The sequence below is a fragment of the Nestor notabilis genome, unplaced genomic scaffold, assembly GCF_000696875.1.
Source record: "Nestor notabilis isolate BGI_N333 unplaced genomic scaffold, ASM69687v1 scaffold853, whole genome shotgun sequence".
Classification (NCBI taxonomy): Eukaryota; Metazoa; Chordata; class Aves; order Psittaciformes; family Psittacidae; genus Nestor; species Nestor notabilis.
In genome coordinates this window covers 36,524-59,028 of record NW_009921266.1, presented here as the reverse complement: position 1 = coordinate 59,028, position 22,505 = coordinate 36,524, and the positions used below count along the sequence as shown (strand labels likewise).

The window sequence follows — 22,505 nt, the reverse complement described above, 5'->3', positions numbered from 1 at the left end:
AAAGTTAAGGGAAACTGCAATTTGCATCACCAAGGACGGAATACCTCCAGCATTTGGGCTTATTGCAAGGTGCTAACGGATGCTTCATTTGGCCATGGTGCCTTACAGATGGGTGCACTATTCTGTGTGCAGATTAGGAAGGGGAAAATGACTGGACTCTCTCTTTGGTTTGATTGTTTGTTTTTAACTGGCAGATGTAATATCATTTACTAAAGTTGTATTAAATATATTGTCTTTTTCTTTCTTTCCTCATTTCTGCAGATCTGTCAATGGAAGAATGCTGTGACAAGGGCATTGAATGGGCAAATGAAAACAGGATATGTGCTTCTCTACCCTTAATATCTGAGTCCAGAGAATGCAGGTATACAGTTATGTATGATGCATTAAACTACAGTTTGTATTTTCATGTAAAACCATGGGAATGGCATGATTTAGAAGGTGAAGCATCCAGCTCATAAATTCAGGTTTTTCAAATCCACCTCTAGTCTTGGGGAGTACCTACTTTTCTTCCATTATGTCCTTTAAATTTTTGCTGTTGTTATAGCATAGAGTCATCCAACTCTAATCTGTTTGACATGTACTGTCTCTTAGGCAGAAAAGTACTATACTAACAGTCAATACATCTCAGTGTGGCTTCACTAATGTCAGCAAAGCTTTCTCAGTTTATACAGATTATGAATCTAGCCCAGCAATGGTCCTGATTCTTGAACAAAAGTTTATCAAGAAACACAACAGATCCTGTACACGAATAATCTATGGATTGAATACATACAGATGTATTTATGTAAGACAACCTTTTAAAACTGTTTCTTCTGTGTAGTGCCACACAGATAATTGTCCTGCAGTTCTTAGTTGAATTGCTGTGTGTTGCCACTTAAAGCTTAAGTCAAGATTACTGGTTATGCAGTGTGTCTGACTTTTGTCAAATGTATTTGAGCATAGACAATAGTAACCTTTAGTTTATAAACAGATTTCTTAAATCTACTGACATTTAATATGATACTAATTTCTATCATGTAATCTAGCAAACGAAATAATTAAAAGGTTACAATTATTTGCACAGTAATATTTTGTATATACTGAACCTCTTATACGTTTGGGACATTTATATTTTTTATGCCAGTGATAGTTTGTGTTATTTTTGCTGTTAAATGCACTTTTAATGTTTATTTTGTGGAGTTAACAGCTTGTGATTGGTAATCTGAGGGGCAGTTTCACACAGGACTTTGTATTTAAGGCATGTTATATTGCTTCCTTCTTTTCAAATGGATTGCAAAGTGATTTAACCTCAGTAACTGTAGATGTGTTGGATTGATCTTTATTATGGAAAGAATGTGTCTTGCAGGCAAGTCTGTCCATGTTCTCTGACCTTTGCATTTATATTGGCATTGAAAGCAGTCTCTTATGCAGAATTGACAGATAGGACTTAAATCCCAGTTTAGGAAATACCTTAAAGAGTCATACAGACAAAACAGAGGCAGGAAAAACAGGAAACCAAGTTTATTGAACAGTCTGGGAGTAAGAACCTTGATGATTTAATGATCATTTAATTAATGTGAGTTGTGATTCTGCTGTAAATGTCATTTATTCTTTTAAAGTCTACCATTGTAGAGAGCCTTTAGGACTTAATAGGACCTGAAAAAAGCTTACTAATGCTTCATCTAGCTTTTGTAAATAATTGATATTTAATTAATAAATAATAGTGATGTAATGGTAACACAGAAATGGGTAGAGGCACATGTTCTGTGAGAGGCTTGAGCACTTATTGGCAAACAAAAAAAAATAGGATAAATGCAGTTCAGTTGCATTTATTCATGACTGTATAACAAATAAACATATTAATGTTTGAGTGAAGTTTAGCTTAAAACTGGCCTATCTGTGAAAGGTACAGAAAAATCCCTTTTCAATGCCATTTCAGACACAAAAGTAAGGGCTAAATTCTACTTCTAATTTCTGGTGTAAATGGAGCCAGAATGAGCAGTGAGGGAACGTGATTCCTTTTGGAAACATGTGAAGGTAATGGCATTGATTTTGTACATTTATTCCGTCTGCACATAGATGTGGGAAGAACCAGGTTTGCTGCACTTGCTGAGGTCTAGGCAGGTGAGAATATGGCACAGGATGCCTTACTGGTTACAGATTTTCCAAAGAACTTCCTTCCTATTTAAACACCTGCATTTAAATAAACATAAATAAAAGTTTATTTTAACACCTGGCATTTATGTGGTTGTTTTAACTCCGGCTGGGATCTTTTGACTGTCCAGTGCAGCACAGTGTTGGACAGCATAGATCATCTGACTTGGAGAGCTCTAAAAGAACATGGCCTCTTGAGTATACAAACCTATATTACTTCATACCAGATGGAGCTGTTTGCCCTGCATATTTTAGCTTAGGTTTGCAAGGTTAGCAGTTGAATGCAAGGGTAAAATTGTGAAATGAACAGTTTTGATGAAGAAAAATGCATTTTGTGCAGTTACTTTGCAAAGACCATACGACAGAACAGATTGGATATGAGTACTTTCCCCAGCACACGTTACAAGAATTTATATTCTGGTTTTGAATCCTCTGCTTAGAATAATAACAACATAATGTCATCTCAGATTCAGTCCTTCCCTCAAAGCAAGCTAGTTTCTTTTGCTTTTCTTCCATTCATGTGAGGTACAAGCTGCCATAGTGAATTAGAATTACACCCCCTTGACCTTTTCCCAACAACTTAAAGCATATTCATAGGAATCAAGAAGGGTTTCCACATGAGCATGGAAGTTCTCATACCTCCTATGTATCCTAGAAACAAGCTGACAGTTCTGGGTTTCAACATCTTTTTAGGATACTTCCCTCAAAATCTCTTGTGGTTCTGGAGGGCCTTGCCATCCATGTGAGTGTCATTTGCTGCATATGGTGCAGTTCAAACTGCAGATGTGCTCGCTTTCTTGTCAGGACAGGTGAGCCAGGCCCTTTATGAAGTCCACTTGAATTCATAAGATCTACTTGGCTTCTGTTACTCAGTTACATTTAAGTTGAAACCAGGCTCCAGGCTCAATGTCCAATCGTGTCTGCATTCTCTTACTGTGGTTGCTTGTCCCACAAATGAGTATACCTCACTGTATTATCACTCTGGACAACAATGACATTTTTCTCTGTGTCTTCATAACTCAGTAAATGAGAGTGTGGAGTTTTAATGAATAATACTGTTGGCTGTCATAACAGAAGCTTTTTGCCCATTCATCCATATTCTTGTGATGTGCTTAAACTCACAGCAGCTGGAAGGAACTGCTTTTTTTTGGGGGGGGGGGGGGGGCACTCAACCTGGCCAGTAAATCTTCATCCTTTGAAAATGAAGAGTTTCACCTGCCCGGAGCTTTTAGCAAGTGAGCTTAATCCATGGTCCAGAAACAGTCTATCTCCATATGAGAACTGCATGCCTTTAACACTAAGTCAAGTCTTTGGAGTTACATTGGGAATAACATTATTTATTATTAGTGTTGCAAGAACACATAAAAGGAGAAGCTACAGAACACTCTGCTAGGTATGGTGCAAAAACAGAACAAAAAGGTCATCTGTTTTCCCAAGTAGAGACAAGTGGCAGCACTTGGATACAGATGGGAACACAAGGAAGTAATAAGACAAGAGTGTTCAGAGTGATAGGCACCAGATGCTTGACTGCTGATAGATGTTTATTGATTTATGCCATTTTAAGTCTGGAAGAGCTTGAGATTTTGGACATCAAAGTTGTGACAGTTTTATGTATGAAAAAGCTGTTTAAAGTTACTTTTGGAGAATCTGTCTTTATCAATTATTATCTCCTCTCTGTAGTCTGCTAAGCGTGCCTCAGTCACTAAGATTTTTTGGCTTCAGAGTCAGAGGGATAGAAGAACAGTCTGCTATGATGTGGTTAGGGTTTTATTTCTACTCATTTGGGATAACTTGCTTACTTCACTTTGTGAATAATGCCAAACTCCATCCTTCTGTGTCACATGATCAGTTTTGTTTCTCTATATAGAATCATAGAATAGTTAGGGTTGGAAAGGACCTTAAGATCATCTAGTTCCAACCCCCCTGCCTTGAGCAGGGACACCACACACTAAACTGTGTTGCCCAAGGCTCTGTCCAGCCTGGCCTTGAACACCTCCAGGGTTGGAGCATACACAACTTCGTTGGGCAACCTATAGTATATTAGATCAATATAATTTTACCCTTTACCTTTAAGAAAACTTTTATTATGTAATCTACAGTTTTTTATAAATTGCAGCTGATTAATTGAGATTTGTTGAATCAATTATTTTTACTTGAATGCTTTGCTAATTTATTTATATCAGATGTATGTATTTTCATTGTTGAGGCACTCTTTATTATTTTCATTTGTCATGCTGTGTCACTCATAATACCAGATCTTGCTCTTAATTTTCCTAAATCCATTTCTATTGCATGTTAAACTGAAAACTGAAAGGACTAAGAGTGGAAAACACAGCTTGTGTTTGCAAGATAATTCTGGCGCGGAATCAATCTCTTTTTAATTCAAATATTTTTTGTCCAAGACCTTCCACTGTGCACATGAATAGCACTGACATAGTTTGCAGACAGGCTAATAAGTAAAAGGAGAGAGGGAGAGGGTCATGAAATGAAATGGACAACAGAGACATTGTTTCAGAGAAAAGTTAAATTTTAATGCTTTTAAGGAAAGAAATGAAAGGAAAACCAGGTGATTATGAAATCTGTGCTGGTTTAGGACTGCATCCTCTGGGAAGGAGAATAATAAATATGAAGGGACTGTGGAGGTAAATAGGCATGTATATTTTCAGCTGGAAATTTATTCCATGAAAATGAGTAACAGTTAAATTTTAACAGAAAGTAAAAGTAAAAATATAAACCATGATTTCTTAACTTGATTTATGATCAAATTACCTAGTAATGAAATAACTTTAATTTTAGATCAGCACCTGCAACAAAGAATATGGATTTTTTTTAGACGTCCAAGTGATTTCTGTTCACTAGTGAACTATGCATAAAACTTGTCTTTCAAAGATGCATGATTTTACCTGAAATACTCTGCATGAATGTCAGTTATGAGGCCTCATGCTCCTAGATATTCAGTCTTTACTGTCTTAAGATTTCAGCCATATTGTAAATACCCATTTATTTCAATATTATTTCTGCTGCCCTATTTTAACTGAAAATCAGAATATGGCACATAAGGTACAAGTAGCCTTCGGCTTTTTTAATTATTAGAAGTGATTAAAAAAAAACCAACCAAAACCACAGGAAAGTACCCTTTACTTTCTCTTTTTTAGAGACCGATAGTGTATGCTGTCCATAGTCATGAAGTTAATAGGAATGCTACACAGGAAGAGTTGAAAATTTTTACATGATGAGACAAATCATTAGCCTCTATTAGCTAATCAGAGAATCAGCTGTGTTGGAAAAGACCTTTAAGATCATCATGTCCAACCATTACCCCAGCACTGCCAAATCACCACTAAACCGCGTCGCTGAGGCCCTCATCTGCACAGTTTTTGAACACTTCCAGGAACAGTGATTCCACCACTGCCCTGAGCAGCCTGTTCCAATGCCTGAGCACCCTTTCTGTGAAGAATTGTTTAGTAATATCCAGTCTAAACTTCCTCTGGTGCAGTTTGAGGCCATTACCTCTTATCCTATCGCTTGTTACTTTGGAGAAGAGACTGACCTCCACCTCAGGACAACCTCCTTTCACGTAGTTGTAGAGAGCAGTAAGACATGGCTCCTTTACTCTGTTGTGAATTAAGAAGTGGGTATATATTATATTATATATATTATATTAGGGTCTGAGCCAGGGAGACACAGGTAACAACACAGACAGGGATGGATACTCTTCATCTCAGAAGTATTGGAGTCTCAAGAGCTTGTGGTGGTATGCTTTAGCAACCATCAGCAAAGGGAAAAGTATGGTCAGCTGGGCAGGCTAAGGTGCAGCCAGCAGACCAGTACTGTGCAGATTTTTCTAGCATTTTTCTCTGTCATCTTTCAAGTATTTCTATGTCTGTTACAGACATACAAGTGTTTACAGTCTCAAGCAGTATTTGCTACCAGTGCAACTTCACTGTAGGATTTGGGCAATGAAGTGTGAGTTTATTGTTGTTGTTCTGAGAATGAACAAATGGTATTTTAATCTGGTATTCAATTGGTGTTTAATTCCTTATTACAGTTGGGGTGGGCCACATGACTTATGAATACAGCTGTGGGAAACTTTTTAAGAAACTTTTTTGTTTTGGTTGAAATCGCCAATTTGTCAGAGATTTCAAAGAGATTATTTGTATTTGGGGGGAAAAAAACCCCCAAAAAACGAAGGCCACACTGGAAATCAAACAGATCTACTGAAAGACTGCTGTTGTTTGTTTGTTTATTTGTCTGTGGCTAACAAATCTAGCTCCTCAACAGGACTTGAAGGGCTAAAGGAGCTGGAAAGTCTCAACTCCCACACTCTGGCACTTGAAGTTCAGGTTTTACAGGCTCCCAAAGTCCTAACAGTCAGACCACCCCAGAGCTGGGCAGGGAATGGAAATTCTTCTTCAGAGGGAATTTCAGCAACAAAAAAGCTACATATTCTTCCAAACTGGAACTAAATCAAGTATCAAAACCTTCAAATATTCTGCCAAATAAAGTTACTGTCCTGGGCTTAACTTCTTGCTATGACTTTAGAGCCTAATTTAGAATAATTTTTTCATGAATTTATCCTGGTTTTTGTTCCTATGCATTGAAATCGCATGGCTGTTTTTTTCGAAGTGAGAACTGCACAATTGGACCATTGCAAAATCCAGTAAACAAGAGTTGGGACTCTTCAGGATTGTAGCTTTACAACCTTGCCTTAGGATTGTAGCTTAACAACCAATATGCACAGAGATGCAGAATCTGAGCCCCATATCCACATATCCCCTGCTTTTAGTGGGCTGGCCTTAGAGCTGAGGGAGTCCCTCACACCACTTGGGAGCTGAAAGCTCGTCCTGTGGTCATCAAGTGCAGGGAGGCTACTCCAGAGGTGGTGCATGGGAATTCACATCTCAGGTGACAGTAGGAGAAGCCTGTAGCTCAGTGGTGCAACTAGCCCACCCCTCTTCCTTACACTTCCAAAATGTCTGACAGTGTAAATGAAGCATTTTTTTGAGTAAAGGGTAATTGTTTGCTGAATATCTATACATAATTTTATGTATTTCTAGGCAACCTTTGAAAAGATTTTATTCATAAGTTCACATAACTAGAGATGAGGGGGAAAAAATAGGTGACTACTCATAACAACAAAGAGAACGTGTTCAGCGTTGTTGGTCCATAAGATACGTAATAGTTCCCATGCTGCTGGGTATAGCAGTGCATTTATAGGGTTTTTCTGTGCACTTCTTATAGATCTCTAGCATATCAGGGCATGACTGATTGTACTGTAAATAGAATTTATCAGCTCAGATTGCCTTTGGGACAGTTTCCTTTCCCCCTAGCAACTCAGGTACCATCATTCTTGGTGAAACTGGGTTATCACAAAACACGTGGATATGTTTATATCCTTGTATGTGTAATCTGATTTGCTATTGTTCTTTTTAGCTTTCCTGTTTCCCAGTGTCTGTTACGGGAGGTAGCAGTGGAAGAGCTTTAAATGGCAAGCTCCACCCATGATGCTACCCAACAAAGCTGAGTTATGCTAAAATCAGGGTGGAGAGAGGGAAGATGTGTCCTTCAATGGTCTTAGCATTCAGGTGGGAGTAGTGACAAGAATGGAGAAGTTTAAAGCCTCCTCATGCAGATTATTTTTCCATAGGAAGGAGTTTTCAGTGAATTTTTATTTAGTGAAACTGAGATAAAGCAGAATGATTTTATGAGCAGTGGAAGTAACAAAGCTGACTTTCTGCAAGTTTTTATTCTTTCTCCTCTGCACATCTTCCTTCTCTGTAATATTGTTCTCACCCCTGTCTTTCTTCACTTCTTGCTTGCAATACACTCTTCTCTCTATGATTTTCCTTGGTATCTTCACTTCTCCCCATATCTCCATTTGCCTCACAGAGCAACACTCCGAGCTTCCTTCAACATGCTGTGTCTGTTCATTTGAACAAGGTGTGAGGGTAGACTGCCCACAGGATTACAGACTCACTTCTCCCTTCCATCAGTGTACCGATTTGGTTCTTGCCATCCTGTCTTCAGCCATCAGTTGTCACAGAACATGCAAGAATGCAAGACCTGAAGACCTTGAACCCTGTGGCAAACGTGGTTGAAGTTACTCATTTGCATAAAAAAACCCATTAGGGCAGACTGTAAGGTAGACAAGCTGTTAAACTCAATTATACATATCACCTAGACATTCTGAGTACTCCTAAAGAGTATTTTTACTTCGTAACTAAAATGTGAACCTCTTTCCATAAGACAAGTGCTAATTGTCAAAACTTGCATTATCTGTTCTTGACCTATGTATGACATTTTTTTCCTATTGCTTCCATCCTTTTGTCAGTATGACTCAGGTACAGTGCTGCCGCAGCCACTTGGAAAAGCAGTACTGTTCAGATGGGATTGAATTTGCCAACGTGCGTGAGGAGTGTGACTCACATATTGGTGAAAATTCCACTTGTGAAGCTGACTACTTCAAGGTGAGACGTAAGAGATACTCCTGTTCATCTTTAAGAAAAGGTATTGACTGTAGATTAGTATTAAGGGTTGACCCTGAAGGTCACCATACTCAGTTTGATGCACATGAACAGATTTTTTCCCCTCCTACACCTCGTGTCTCTGTTAAGGCTGTCTACTTTGTGCTTCTTTGAGAGAAACAGTTCCTTGTTGAGTGAAGCAGACTATTTTATTACATTTTAGCAGAGGCAGAGGGTAGAATGCAAGAGGGTGGAAAGTCTTGAATGGGTAATTGGCTATGAAACTAATTTTGCATAAACAGAAGACATCAACACTGTAGGAAGGGATGGGTGAGAAACTCGGCCATGTTTCAGACTTTAGCTTTCGTTAGAGCTTCATGGCCTAAGGTCACACTCAGTGGCTTTGAGTATTGGTGGTCTGAAGGGGTAGGACTGAAGTTAATCCTCTTAGTGTACTTATTATTCCAGCTTGTGTATATGTCCTTAGTTAACACAACTTCGATTTACAATTCAATGGAGACGTGTAAGCTTATGATAATTGTGTTCGATATAAGAATAGAAATGCCTATTGTTGGCATCTTTAGTTAATCTATGCCCTGCCCTCCGCCCTTACTACTGTCTTTGCCTCTCATTTTTTGAAAGGGAGCCTATTCATAGCACCCTGCAGAGTGCTGTTGGAAGAAAGTTCTACCAGCAAGATCTTGACCTTGATCATGACCCAGTCATTAACAGCTCTGGTCCTGTTACAGCTTTCTTTCAGTGGTGATGGAAATAGATGAGAGTGATTTTAATTTTTCCCCCTGCTCAAAAATGCTGAATGTTTTGGGTCATTCAGATAAAAAAAGATCTAGTGTATAGAAGATGGCAGATAATGTCTGACTCACAAGTTTCATCTCTCTTCAAAATGACATTTTGATCACGTTCCTGGCTGGAGGATGTCACAGGTGCCAGGGCTGTGAAGTGATCCATGTTCTCACTGTGAGTAGAAGAAAGGTAACACCTGCTGATGATGGTGGCATTGTTGGTTTGGCACAAACTTGTCTACATTTGTAGCCTGATTCCGTCCACAGTGGAGTGTGTCCCCCAGAGGGGCCATATGTCTCCTGTTGACCATGTCCAGGGTATGCCCTGCTCCTGGCTTAGAAATCCCTCTATGCAGCCTTTGCTGTTAGGAAGCATGTCCATCCCAATGTGCATGCGGCATGAAAAAATATTTAGCCCTATGTGTCAGTACTTTGAAGGGCTATGAACAGATGAACAAGGACTGTGGTGGCAAGTATTCTGCAGATTCAAGTGCTTGCAAACAGTGGCAGGTTTATAACAGCAGCACTATTTTAAACACATGCCATGGGACAACTCTAAACTAGAATGCAACTGCTCAAGGAAGCCCACTTTCCCATCAATTGACTGATGTTTCCCTATGTGGGCTTGTCAGCATGAGGAAGAAGAGTTAATGATGTTGTTTTTCAAAATGGCCAGACTTCTTTAAAGATGGCAGGTTTTCAGGGTGACAGCTGTATTATTAAACAAAATGAACTTGGCCTTGACCTCTGGCCCTGAGAATAAACTGCTCAGCACAGCTCATGTCATGTAACTGACATCTTTCCTCTGCATCACACAGTGCATGAGAGCTGTTGGGAACACTCGCTGGCCTGTGCTAACCCCGAAATATGTTTCAGCATTGTCTGAGAGGATGTTAGTTGCCATTAGAGCTTCCTAATATTTAAACATTACAGATGATTGCAGGACAATGCCAGAGCCCATATTCTGTCCCTGTTTAATTTACTTGTGTAAACACAGTCAGTGTTATTTAATTGTTGTCAGCCACATTACGCCTCCCCCTTCCCCCGCAATAGAAATATCTTACACTTAATAACTCTACTGAGTTAGCTGTTTGTGTGTCTTTATAGGTGGTCTCTTTTCATCCATGATGGACATAGATGATTTATGATCTGAGTGAACAATTCATGATTTCTTTTGTTGACTACAGTTTGAACCTGATGACCTTGAGACATATCTTGCAGTTGTGCCACGCTGTAGCAAACTTTTACACTAACACCAAGCCCATCTGACATGGGCTTGAATCCCATTTTGCCCGAGTTGCTGAATTTCAGTTTAGCTTAGATAGCATGAGAAATCTTTTGGATCTTCTCTGTCTCCTTAAAGGAAGCAGAAAGAGTGATTTAGTAATTCAATTAGTAGGATTAATCACAGTACATTGCAGAAAATTAGGCAGCTAATCTTTCTTTTGAATCTAAAACTTGTGATTGGAAAGAAGATAAAAGACCATATTTTGAAAACACTTCTCTCAGCTTTTACATGCAAAGGCAGTAGGCATAGGTAATGATGGGCATAATTTTACTCCTCTGTTCTTTTGGAAGCATAACTTCTTGAAAAAAAGGATGCAAAAATTAATCATTAATCTTGAAAATGTTAATCAAAAAACAGTAAAAATTTCAGATTTGATTCTGGTACAGGCAATGTTGAAATGGATTTATAAAAGGTTTTCTTTTCCCAAAGATCAACATACGGCCTTATCTCCCCAGTTTTGGCAAGAATATTGTGTTTGTGTATATTGGGTGAGCATAAAAGTTTTATTGCTTTGGACTGTTGAACTTATTTTTAATTTTTGTTCAGATCTTCTAAAGTCCTGAAAAATTCCACTGGCTGACTTGTATTTTTTTTCAGTCTGTTTTTCATAGCATCTACTAGTTAGTCTGGATTTCAGCAAGTGAGAGACCTCTTGTGGACAGATAGACAAAAGCAATGTTAATACACAGTTCACACGGATCTAGTAACTTAAATAGTATGTCTCTTAAACTTTGGTAACATAAATAATAAAGAACTGTTATACATTTTAACTAATTAAAAGAGCTTATTGATGATAGCAATTTCAGGTGCTTCCTAATCACACCAAAATTAAATCATCAAGCTTCTCACATGTAACTATTTCCTTATTCCTTCCATCCTTATTCCTTTCTGTGAGAAGGCAAGGCATAAGAGCAGTCAAGGGGTCATAGGACTTCAAGTAGGACACAGGTTTATATCCAAACACAAAGATCAAGGCATGGCTCTGAAGCTGCATGAGCTTTTGCTGATAGCAGGGGAGAGGAAAGGAAAAAATGTTTGAGGTTATTGTCAGGATCACTTAAGAAGCAAAGGCAGGCTTATGGGCAGTGAAAGTGTATAGTAACAACTCCATCACTAAGTTGTACTATCCATGAAGGCAGTGATAGTTCTAGCAAATAGGTAAATGGTCATTGCAGTATGCCTCCAGGCTGCTGGCAACCTTTGGAAAATGGCTATGAACACATCAAGAACTTGAACTAATACAGAGTCTAGAACTGCACTTTGGACTAAAGGTTCGAAGTCTTGCAGAAAAGGCTAACAACCCTGGAAAAATCAGCGTGAAAAAAGAAATGTTGAGATTAATCTTACCAGGATAGTGATAGTTATAATAATACCGGAGTGCTCTGTGAACATAAGTTAAATGAGCATTATCACTGCTATATTACTACCATTCCGCAGTGGGAGAACTGAAAGAAAAGGTGACTTTCTAAGTTCAGAGGTGAGATATGTGGATTTCTGGGTGTGCTCTGAGCACAAAGCCATTCATCAGCTTATCCATCTTTTTTCTTTAGTTGAGCAGGAAATGTTAGCCCCTAGGACTGCCAGTGCAGAATCTTATAGGGTTAATATTAAAAGCTGGTTACCATAAACATCAGTTAAGAAAATTTTTGACACTTTCCATCTTCGTATTGTTTTGGCTGTGGTATAGCAACATAAATTATTATCAAGGTGTTAAATCAAGATGCATCATGCACACTTAGAATAAATATAGGTTGGAACAAATGATTCAATGCATACGATTATGGTAAATGAAGATGCGTTTTTTTATAGACATTGCAAGACATAGCAAGCTCTGTAATTGAAGATTCACATGAGCTGGAGACAGAGGTCTTTCAAGTGGTGGCTCAACCTGGACAAAATAAAGAACATAAGCCTATTCAGCATTTCAAGAATGGCAAGATTAATGATCACTCTTTAAAAAGTCTAAAGAAATGCTGTAAATCCCAATTTGAGCATTATGTGACAAGACAAAGAAATAGACTGAGTCACTTCATATGCCTAACAGTAGAAGACAGTGAGAATATCCAGGAGTATATGATGTCAAAATCTGGCAAGGCATCAGCTGTATCCAGTAACTTAAATAAGGTTTATCAAAAATACATAAGCTTAAGTTAAACAATGAATCTGTAGCGCAGTTTTCATTTCTGTCTTTTAATTTATGGTTAAGAAAATTGGAAATCTTAACAAAATTATAGACATGTTAAAAACTTGGAGAAGGATGCCTCAGGAAAATGTTAGACATGTTAGAATAAATATTCAGAAATGTTGCAATTCTTGGAAGAGATCATAAAGTATTTATTTCTGAAGTCATCCAGAAAAGCCAGAAAAGATGGAAATATCCCAGACATATGAGTGATGAAACCAGAGCATCCACCACTGGATGCAAGCAGTTGGAGAACCAAGTAAAAAGTCCCAGTAGTTAGGAACCATCCCACTAAACAGTAGTTAATAAGGGAAACCATGTATCTTAGAGTGTGCATGAAAACAACAGCACAGCACTGGCCAGGAGAGGAGAGTTCCTGCGGTAGAGCAGTCTGTAGCAGGGAGAGGATTTGGCTCTGTCTTTAAAGACAAAGTACAAAATAGCATGCGTAGGTAATTCAAAATGCGGTAAAGTAAAAGAAGATTGAAGAAACAAGGAAAAAATATTTTATTATTTTACTTTCACACTGCTCTAGGTTTTAGAAGAACCTTTCTCTGCAGTATAGAGGGAGAAACATATGTAACACCTTGTAGAATATAGGCAGTGGTATACATCTGAGACTAATGAAATAAATGTCATAGTTGCCTTCTTTTCAGTATTTGTGGTGCTCAAAGCATCAAATTACAGATGTTTAGTTCAACATTCAGTTATTTCATATTCATCCGTTCTGTTTAACAGTGCAGGCTATTTTTCTCAAGCAAAAAAAAAAAAAGTCTGGAAGAATAATTAAAAATAAAAGCTTAAATCTGCTTTTACATGACAGTAGCAGTAGCAGATCAGTTCCAGAAAACTAAACATCTTTGCTGATTTCTAACAGCAAGAAAGAGAGCTGAATAAATCTGCAGTATCCCCTCAAGTTCAACTAAAATGAAGCCTCCATGGGATTAACTTGCCCTGCGTTCACTTCTGTGGTGTATTTGTAGCAGGTCTGGAAGAGGCAGATCATGTTTCTTTGCTGAAGCCATGTCAGGATTGTGATGCTTTTAAATAATGTTTGACTATGTAGTCTGTTTTTCAGAGCAGAACAGCTTCTCTTTATGACCTGTTAACACTAACCTTGGATGAATCATGTTTGTTGGCTTGTTTGTCTGTTAGTTCAGAGAGGGTTATTTTTTGCTGGGAAGTTGACTAGGCAGTTTAATTATAAACTGAGTCATGTACTTCACTGATCGTGTCCTGTTTTAATTGAACTGGACATAAAAGGGAAACAGAGATGTTAAGAGGTTCCACTGTTCACTGGTGTGTGAAATGGGGCTATGCAGGCAGAGAGCAATGAAATTCCACATACCTATGGGAACCATTCTGGTCCTTCACATCACCTTGCACACACATTCACACATACACAATTTTTGTGAGAACTGGATCCAGGTTCCATGCTTGGCTGTATGTAGGCCTGATGCAAAGCTCACTGAACTCAACTATGGATCAAAATGTCTGAGACTAAGTCTACCAGGAGTTCTTAAAGAGTTTGCAGAAATTTTTCCATCAGTTTGCCAAGGAGATAACACATTGACACTACAGACAAAATTTGCATTGACTTGTTCAGGGCTAGGATTTGACTCTCTTTAAATTATTATTTATTTATTAACAGGTATGCTGCTACTGTTGTTTGCTGGGAAAGACTGCCCAAGTTCAAGGACAGAGTTGTGAACCCAACCCAAAGATAGGATACCAGTGTGGAATTGTCTTCAGAGCTTGCTGTGTGAAAGGTCAAGAAGGCATCGATCTGTCCATCAGTGATGATGCTCCTAAAAAGGAGCAAGGTATTTTACGTTGCAAATATAAAAAGTGAGACACAGAATGATATGAGGTACAAAGAGTGCCTGTAATTTAAATTATTTCTGTTAGATTCTATGTGGACATACTGACCCTTACAGACATGGTTTTGGTGGGTTTTTGCCTTTTTCACTTAGCAGACAGCCCTAAAATTGCAGAAAAGTCATGCTGTGTAGTGTTGCCTCCTTTGGGGGCAGTTGAGCACTGAAAACATACAGTCTGGCTTGCAGATCACCAGTGACAGATTTTTGGAGATGTCATCGTAACCAAACACATGAACTCAAGCCCAGACCATACCACAAAAGCTTGCTTTGGTCAGCTTGAGCCAGTGTGTTATCAGACTTGTTTCAGGTCTTTCAAACCTGGCTTATGTCAGTGTCTGCCCTTATCAAGTAACGTTTGGAAATGCCTTTCCAGTTTCTTTGTGTGCCACTGTTTCAGCGGAGGAATTCCCCTTGTCCATTAGCTCTGGCTGAAGTGACTGGACTTAGATCACTCTGCTAATAAGAAAAATTTTTAGACTGAATGTACCTGCATGACATGAAAAGTAGGTCAACACATGAAAATACAAATTGTGAGCACAGTGTACAGTACTTTCATACTTACCCTTGGAGGCAAGTGGTGTGCATAATAACCACTATGCATATGGTTAGTATGGTTGTAGTATGGTTATTGTGGTAAATATTGTGCACTGCAAAGATGAGTCTATGTCAGCAAGCAGGGCAGGACAATGTTCTCATCATTAAACTAAGAAACAAGCAGATAGTTCGACATATGTCAAATATCCCTATCAACAACAAAAATTGCCTGTAGAAAGGCAGAGCAAGCAGTACGAATAGACACTTTTGTTAGTCATTAAGGGGAGATCAGACTCCATTTTGCAAAGCAGCTCCTTGAACTAGCATCTTGTGTTTGTGTTATGCAATAGAAAGACACTCAAGGCATTCTACTGCAAGGGGTAAGGCAAGCTAATTTATTGTATGACACTTTCTTGGTCATGTAAAGAATAGTCTTTGGTATTGTGTCCCAGGAGACCTCTATAAAATCAAACCATATTTGGGCAAACTGATTTCCTTGGCTTCTGTATGACTAAAATGCCCCTATAGCTTGAGGACCCAGTGTACCAACCCAGCCTTGTGCCACTGCACAAATCTTGCAAATAAACCCATGATTTGTTATTTGCTTGTAAGAGACTGCTGGTCGAATAGGCTTATGGACAATTATATGAAATAAGACCAAGCTTCGTATTCAATAACCAGAGTATTTGGAGATTGTGTTTTTACACATCTCACTACCATTTGCCCTGTGTTCAAAGTGGCAGGATCAGAGTAAGTCCATTAGCTAGTCCTTTGGGCAAGCAATGGGTTCAGGCAGTGAACCCATTTCAGCGCTTTTATTGTAGAGAGAAAGAACTCTCAGGACACATGCATGTAAACAGAAGTACCTCTGATCAAAACTCCGTGTTAAGGTATATGAAGCACATTTGAAAGAATGCCGTAAGTAGGTGCCCAAAGTTTGGGTGTGGAGTTCTTTTTGGAATGAAGTCTAAATAAATAACTGAGGTTAATCTGATTTTCATTATAACTGTGAGTACCCCAAGCTACTATAAAGTTAGTGGAAGCCAAGCATGCCTCAGCAACATGTCTTATGAAAATGAGGTTAAACACTGGTTAAAAACCTAATGCTGAGAACCTGCATTTGAAAATCTTAGCCTAAATTTTATCTATGATCACAGCATGACTTTCATATTCAATCAGTCAGATGGAAAATGCCCCATGGCCATGGGGATTTGAATGGCAAACTTAAGTATGAAATAGCTGTAAAATATGTAAATAATGTTCTTTAATTTTGTCCTGGTTTATCCAAAACCCTGGTCTGAGTCCCATCCCAAGCAGGCAGCTTTTTACTGTGAGAAGAAAAGTGGTTTCTCCTCTAATGCCTATCTCTCCTCTTTTTAGTTGAAATTTCAAAGGAAGAACTAGACCAAGAAGATCCCTATCTGCATGATGGCTGCAGAGGTAAGTCAGGTGACTAGTCCTGTTAGCCAGCTCTTTTGTGATTGCCTCCAATAAAAGTGAAGCAAACTTAGATCTAGAGATTAGCCAAAACCTTTTGCTCAGGCTAGTTATGGGTAAAAATAACAGAATAAAGGTCCTTTCTAAGAAGTAGTAGGCCATTATATGTGATGCCTCAATAGTTCTTAAATACAAGGGAGGCATTGTCTTCCATAGTGGAGTTCATTTTACCCAGCTAAAGCTTAGGCTATACATTTAACTTCTATTTATCTTCTAGTGGGTAATACCTCAGATGTGTTACCTGTTGAACCTGTGGAGTACTCTGGATTCTTCAAAATATGGTGATGCTATATTAAATATGTGCATTATTCTATTCTTCTCTTGGGATGATTAGGGTGATTGAATATGAAATGAAACTTGTTTTCTGTTTGATACATCATCTGAAAAAAAGGAAAGAAAAGCGTCTATTGTCCTCTTTAGTCCGACTGTTCTGCCTCCTGGGAAGAATGTGTTATTGGGACATTGTTCTGCAAAGTATTCTGATTTATTGCTTCTCATATGTGATTTACATGTCTATAAACTTAAACCAGCAGTGATTTATTATTTTCTACAAGCATTTCAGAACTAAGTAATGTATTTAGGATAAAATCAATTTAATAGACTTATGTTCCAGTTGAGAGATGATTTACTGTGTGGCATGTTGCATAGCTATTACACTCTAGAGAGGATGGAAATGTCTACTAGGTCATTAGCTAGGCAAAGCCAACACTAGCTCTCCTTGTCTCCAGCTGCTAATTATAAGAGATGACATAGAAGAATGTGTTACATATTTTCCTAGCATTATTTCTTTATGTATGCAGTTGTTGCATTTGTCAGTTAATCAGCTGCCTGCAAGAGATGGATTGGTATGACTAATTACAAATTAAAGTTTCTGTCTACAGTATGTTTTCTGATAAACTTGGCACGTCAAAATTGCTTCTGATCTTCTGAACTTCACCACGGTAAAGTTAAATTTCTTAGGCAATGGAACCTCCAGGAGTTTGTTTTGGAGCACCTTTGTGGTATATGAGGAAACAAATTCTGTTCTTCCACACATTCGTGATAGGTTTTACTGCAGCTGACAGGAGCTCAAGTATTAGCAAAGGTTCAGAAAGCAGTAGCTGTCCATCTCAACCACAAGACTATGGTTCCTTTTAATGTCATTGTCTTTGCCAGTACTGTGTAAACACCTAATTTTCTGTGGCATATTAATGGCCCTGTCCTGATTGGAAATCTTTACACTTAAAAAAATTCTAATTCACTCAAAAGTTTAAAGTATTCCACCTGCATTGCCCACATTGATTGTGCTTATCTCAAACCTTTTGTTATAATGCCTATACAGCTATTCTGAAAAATGGAAGAGAACAGGTTCTATTTGTAATAAGAATATCAATACTCTTACAACAAATGGTTGGAAGTATATAACCTTTTCTCTATTGTGAGAATATGAAATGTTTTTAATATTAAAATTATCGTTTAACAAGATCAGGAAAAAAGTTTTCTTAATGATGAGCTTAATTTTGTGTAACTGTCATATTATGTTTTCTCTTTCTGTTTGCCAGAGTAACCCCAGCTTGCTTTCTCATTCTTTGTGACTCCTGCACACACCTCACTATGTCCTTAGCTCCTCAGTAGTAAGTCTTGGTTCTTTCAGGTTCTCTGAAGCCTTTGTTGTTCACAATAGCCTCTTCTCCCTTTCATGTTTCCTGCCTACTAAGTAGGAAAAGAATGCACACTATAGCTAATTCAGGAGTATGGTTCTAATAATGATGGGCTAAAAATATAGTCTAGTGCAGCTAATAATGAAAATGTTTCACTAACTTATGACGATGCATCTTGTCTTATTTTACAGTAATCACCATTACAAAGTTTTAACTTCCAGCCAAAATCTGAGGAGGTGTCTGAGCTCATCAGCATTTTTCCTTCAGCTTCTAATAGTGATGGGCAACGTGTGACTCCTTAATACACTTCTTGTATTCACTTTTAGTGCTAAAAGAATCCAGTGATTATAAACACTTCTTTTGTATATGTGCATGTTTAGTTATCTGCTTTTCTAAATAAATCAGAAAGCATCCTATAAATTAATGGTTTGTTTCAGTTCTTGTGATGAGCCTCTTTATATAAGACTTCTTAAAATATCCAATTAGGTGGTGGTCCATGCTCTCAGCAGTGCAGAGACACAGGATCCAGTTATGTCTGCTCCTGCTTTGTTGGGTATCAGCTTCAACCAGATGGTGTCAACTGCGAAGGTAAAAAATTGCCTCAGCGATCAACATCATTGTTTTGAAAGAGCAAGACTAGACTAAAAAAGATGCAGACAGAAAAGATCTGAATATGCTTACATCAGCTGGAAGAAGAGGTGACATCATAAAAAGTTGATATAAATGGAGAGTTAGAATGAGAGTTGTGGAAAGATGGAATTAAGAAAGAATAAGTAGAAGAGGTGCAGGATTTAGAGAGAAGAGGCAAAAGATCTTGAATTTAGTGTTATGAATAAAACCAAAATAAAATACTTATTCTCTTTTGTAATAGTAGGTAGTAATTGATAAGGCAGATGAAGTAGAGTAGGATTCTTCGCCTTGTTAAGGACACAACTGACAGAAAGGATGAAAATTTTTAATATCATGTGTGGCATGGGAATAGGCAAGGGTAAGGATTGTTAAGTGTCTTCCAGAAGAACTAAAGGCAGAACAAGTGAAATGAGCTGGGATAGGATTCATTGCATTTGACTTCAGACATGTGCAATGTAGATATTTGCTTCTGAGCAAATATCAGCCTAGGCTCTTTTTGTTGCTAACTGAGAGAAAAGCACTTATAGGGCACAGTTAATCTTGCCTCTTCTGCATAGCTATTCTAGAATGACAAACATTATTCATCAGGAGTGCCTTTTTCTGTCATTGACTGAGAAGGGGGTCTAGGTAAGTAGGTCAGATACAAACTTCAGAATATAAAATACATATTGATGATTGGTCAGATTAACCTAGCGTGAAATATAAAAAGGAAAACTTTTACATTTGATACACATAGATGCCAGATGATTTAATGTTTCTTATTCACTCTTCCTTCCCCCTCCCCTCAATAATTTTGCATATTCTAGATATTAATGAATGCATCACTGGGACACACAGTTGTGGGATTGGACAAACTTGTGTCAATACATTAGGATCCTTTCGCTGTCAGCGGGACACGAGCTGTGGAACTGGTTATGAACTAACAGATGACAGTCGTTGCAAAGGTATGTCCTGTGCAGAGACATTGAAATTTTCTAGACTTAAGTAAAAAACATCATCATGTCATGCTCTTTTGGTAAATATATGTGTTAGCTGTAGTTACACAGGGAGGCAGAGACAGTGCTAGTTCTTCTGGAACAGTAGTTTTCCACCTGTCACCTTGCAGATACCAGATCAGACTGTCTGCGGACTACTGAAGAGACTTCCAGGAGAGATAATTACATTTATTTTACACTAGTAATTTGTGTTGTGCAATAGGAGCTGGTCTGGGGCTGGAAACAGTTGATTTTGAAGGCCCAGCACTCACATTACACACGATTTTCTGGTGTTTACTTCTGGCTAGCTCTAGTCCTGTCCTGTGAATTAGTTTCTTGTTAGCGAGTGGAGTGTCTAAGTCCTGCTCCTGGAGCATGTCTAATAGTTTAGTTTCACCTGAAAGAATTAAGTTTGCACACTTTGGACTGTGAAATGAAGTGTGGCAAGTAGAGTGACAAGGTGATTCCGTTTGAAAATGCTAAGCTAGATGCATCTTTTAAAAAAAGTAAGCCTTTATCCTCAGGCGGTTTAAATTTATTACAGAGGGATTAATTTCTTAATCACAACATTTTTAAGGATTTAAAAATGCAAAAGGGTTGCAAATACTGTTTTGAACATGAGGGTAATAGTCTTTTTTTTTTTTTTACTTAAGAAATGACTGATTTCAAGTTGCATCTAGCTCAAAGTGTGCTGTTACATGCATTCATAACTTCACCTGACATGTTACCTTTGCAGAAATTATTATTAAATTAGCAGCAGATTCCATTTGATGTGGAATAGGTTTACACTATGAAAGTCTGTTCCCCCAGAGCTTAGAACTGTTTATAAACAGACTAATTTCATTCCACTGAGTAAATTAACTCAACCAAAATTATGGGTGAGGTTATACTGTAGGAACTGATCAGTGATGAAGAGTAGATTGACTAAAAAAAAGCTTACTCCAGTCCAAAACCTGCAGAACATACACAGGCTTTGTTTTTCAAAGTATCAGGGTCTAACTTTGATCCCTTTGAAGTAAAGTTTCTGCTGATTTGAATGACATCAGATTTAGGCCAACAAAAAGCTTACCTCCAAGCATTAACTATCTTTCTCTTCTGGAATAAAAGAAGTACAGATAGTAGATTATGCATGCCATTATTGTTAGAAATTTCTTATCTGGAAAAGGTCTGTTAAGATTGTTAATTATTGATGTTATATTAATAACAATGAAAATAGAAAGTTAATAGTCTTCATGTATGATTTTTAAATACCAAGCAAAATGACTGAGTTGTGCAACATTGAATTGTAGAATAATTTAAGTTGGAAAAGACCTTTAAGATCATTGAGTCCAACCAATAACTTGCTGAACCCAATTCAATATTAACCCATCATAAACTTAAAATGGGCTCCACAATCATTAAGTCTCACAAAGCTCTAGGGATAAGCAGTGGCATCTGCTGTCGTGTCAGCTGCATAAATGGGAAAGCTGAGGCAACCTATTGCTGGAAAATTTCTATATTTTAACAGCATTAAGAGATTTCATCCTGTTACAGGTGGAAAACATTAAATTTTAGTTGCTTCTCTGTGGATAGAGTTACATTCATTAATGAAGCCTCATTAACCCTTTTCTTCATTATCTGAACCATAATTTATTCACAGATATTTAATGTCAATTCTCAACTGGAATATTAAAGTGAAAATAATATTTATGTGCATTTCAAAGCACAATAATGCAAGGATATTGCAAACCTTAATATGGATGAGAATCAAGGCCAATTAATTCGCTTATGAAAGAAATTAACATCTGCATTGGATCTGAGGTTAAAATTTAAATTGCACTTGGACATATAATTAAATCTTGCTGACTTAAGCTGAGCCCATGTATGAGCACACTGATGGATCGAGGCTGAACACTGCTGAAAATGATGCTTCAGGTGCTCTATAATAATTTTGAATTATTTAGTTGTGAGAACTAAACTTGTGAAGCATAATAAACACAAAGACCTCCCTATATATAATGTTAATAATGAAATAATTTAAAAAATTAGCTTATTCTGCATTGTTTTAGTGTGATTCTGTTTAAGTTAGTAGGTCAGATTGATCTTTGGTCACTGCATTGAATTGCATGGAGGTATGCTGAGGATAAATCTATTTGACATTTTTAACTATGTCTTATGTTTCAAATCTGATGAAAAAGCTTCTGCCAAACTCCTGCTAACAATTTTTTTTTGTGATGTACCAGATATAGATGAATGTGAGACTGGTACTCATAACTGCCCCCCCGATTTTATCTGTCAGAATACTCCAGGATCTTTCCGTTGCCGACCCAAGCTACAGTGCATGAATGGGTTTATACAAGATGCGCTAGGCAACTGTATTGGTAAGACATATTCTTATCTTGGTGAATACTTAAGTGTTGCCTATGAGATAAGTCTAATTTCAGCAAGTTCTGAGCTTCTCAAGTCATTCTTCATGCATGTATGCATTGCTCTGCTATGTG

At 37.8% G+C, this 22,505-nt stretch overlaps 1 protein-coding gene across 1 annotated transcript in view; it reads left to right on the top strand.

The window, feature by feature from the left end:
- Positions 1–269: 269 nt before the first annotated feature.
- The window catches only part of FBLN1 (fibulin 1), a gene marked incomplete at its 3' end in the record, with an annotated part of 43,688 nt that continues 21,452 nt past the window's right edge, over positions 270–22,505 (top strand). The window contains exons 1-7 of the mRNA XM_010011061.1: positions 270–361; positions 8,465–8,600; positions 14,522–14,666; positions 16,665–16,724; positions 18,908–19,009; positions 19,858–19,995; positions 22,248–22,385. Coding sequence (XP_010009363.1) covers positions 270–361; positions 8,465–8,600; positions 14,522–14,666; positions 16,665–16,724; positions 18,908–19,009; positions 19,858–19,995; positions 22,248–22,385 — 811 coding nt within the window. The remainder of the gene's footprint in view (positions 362–8,464; positions 8,601–14,521; positions 14,667–16,664; positions 16,725–18,907; positions 19,010–19,857; positions 19,996–22,247; positions 22,386–22,505) is intronic.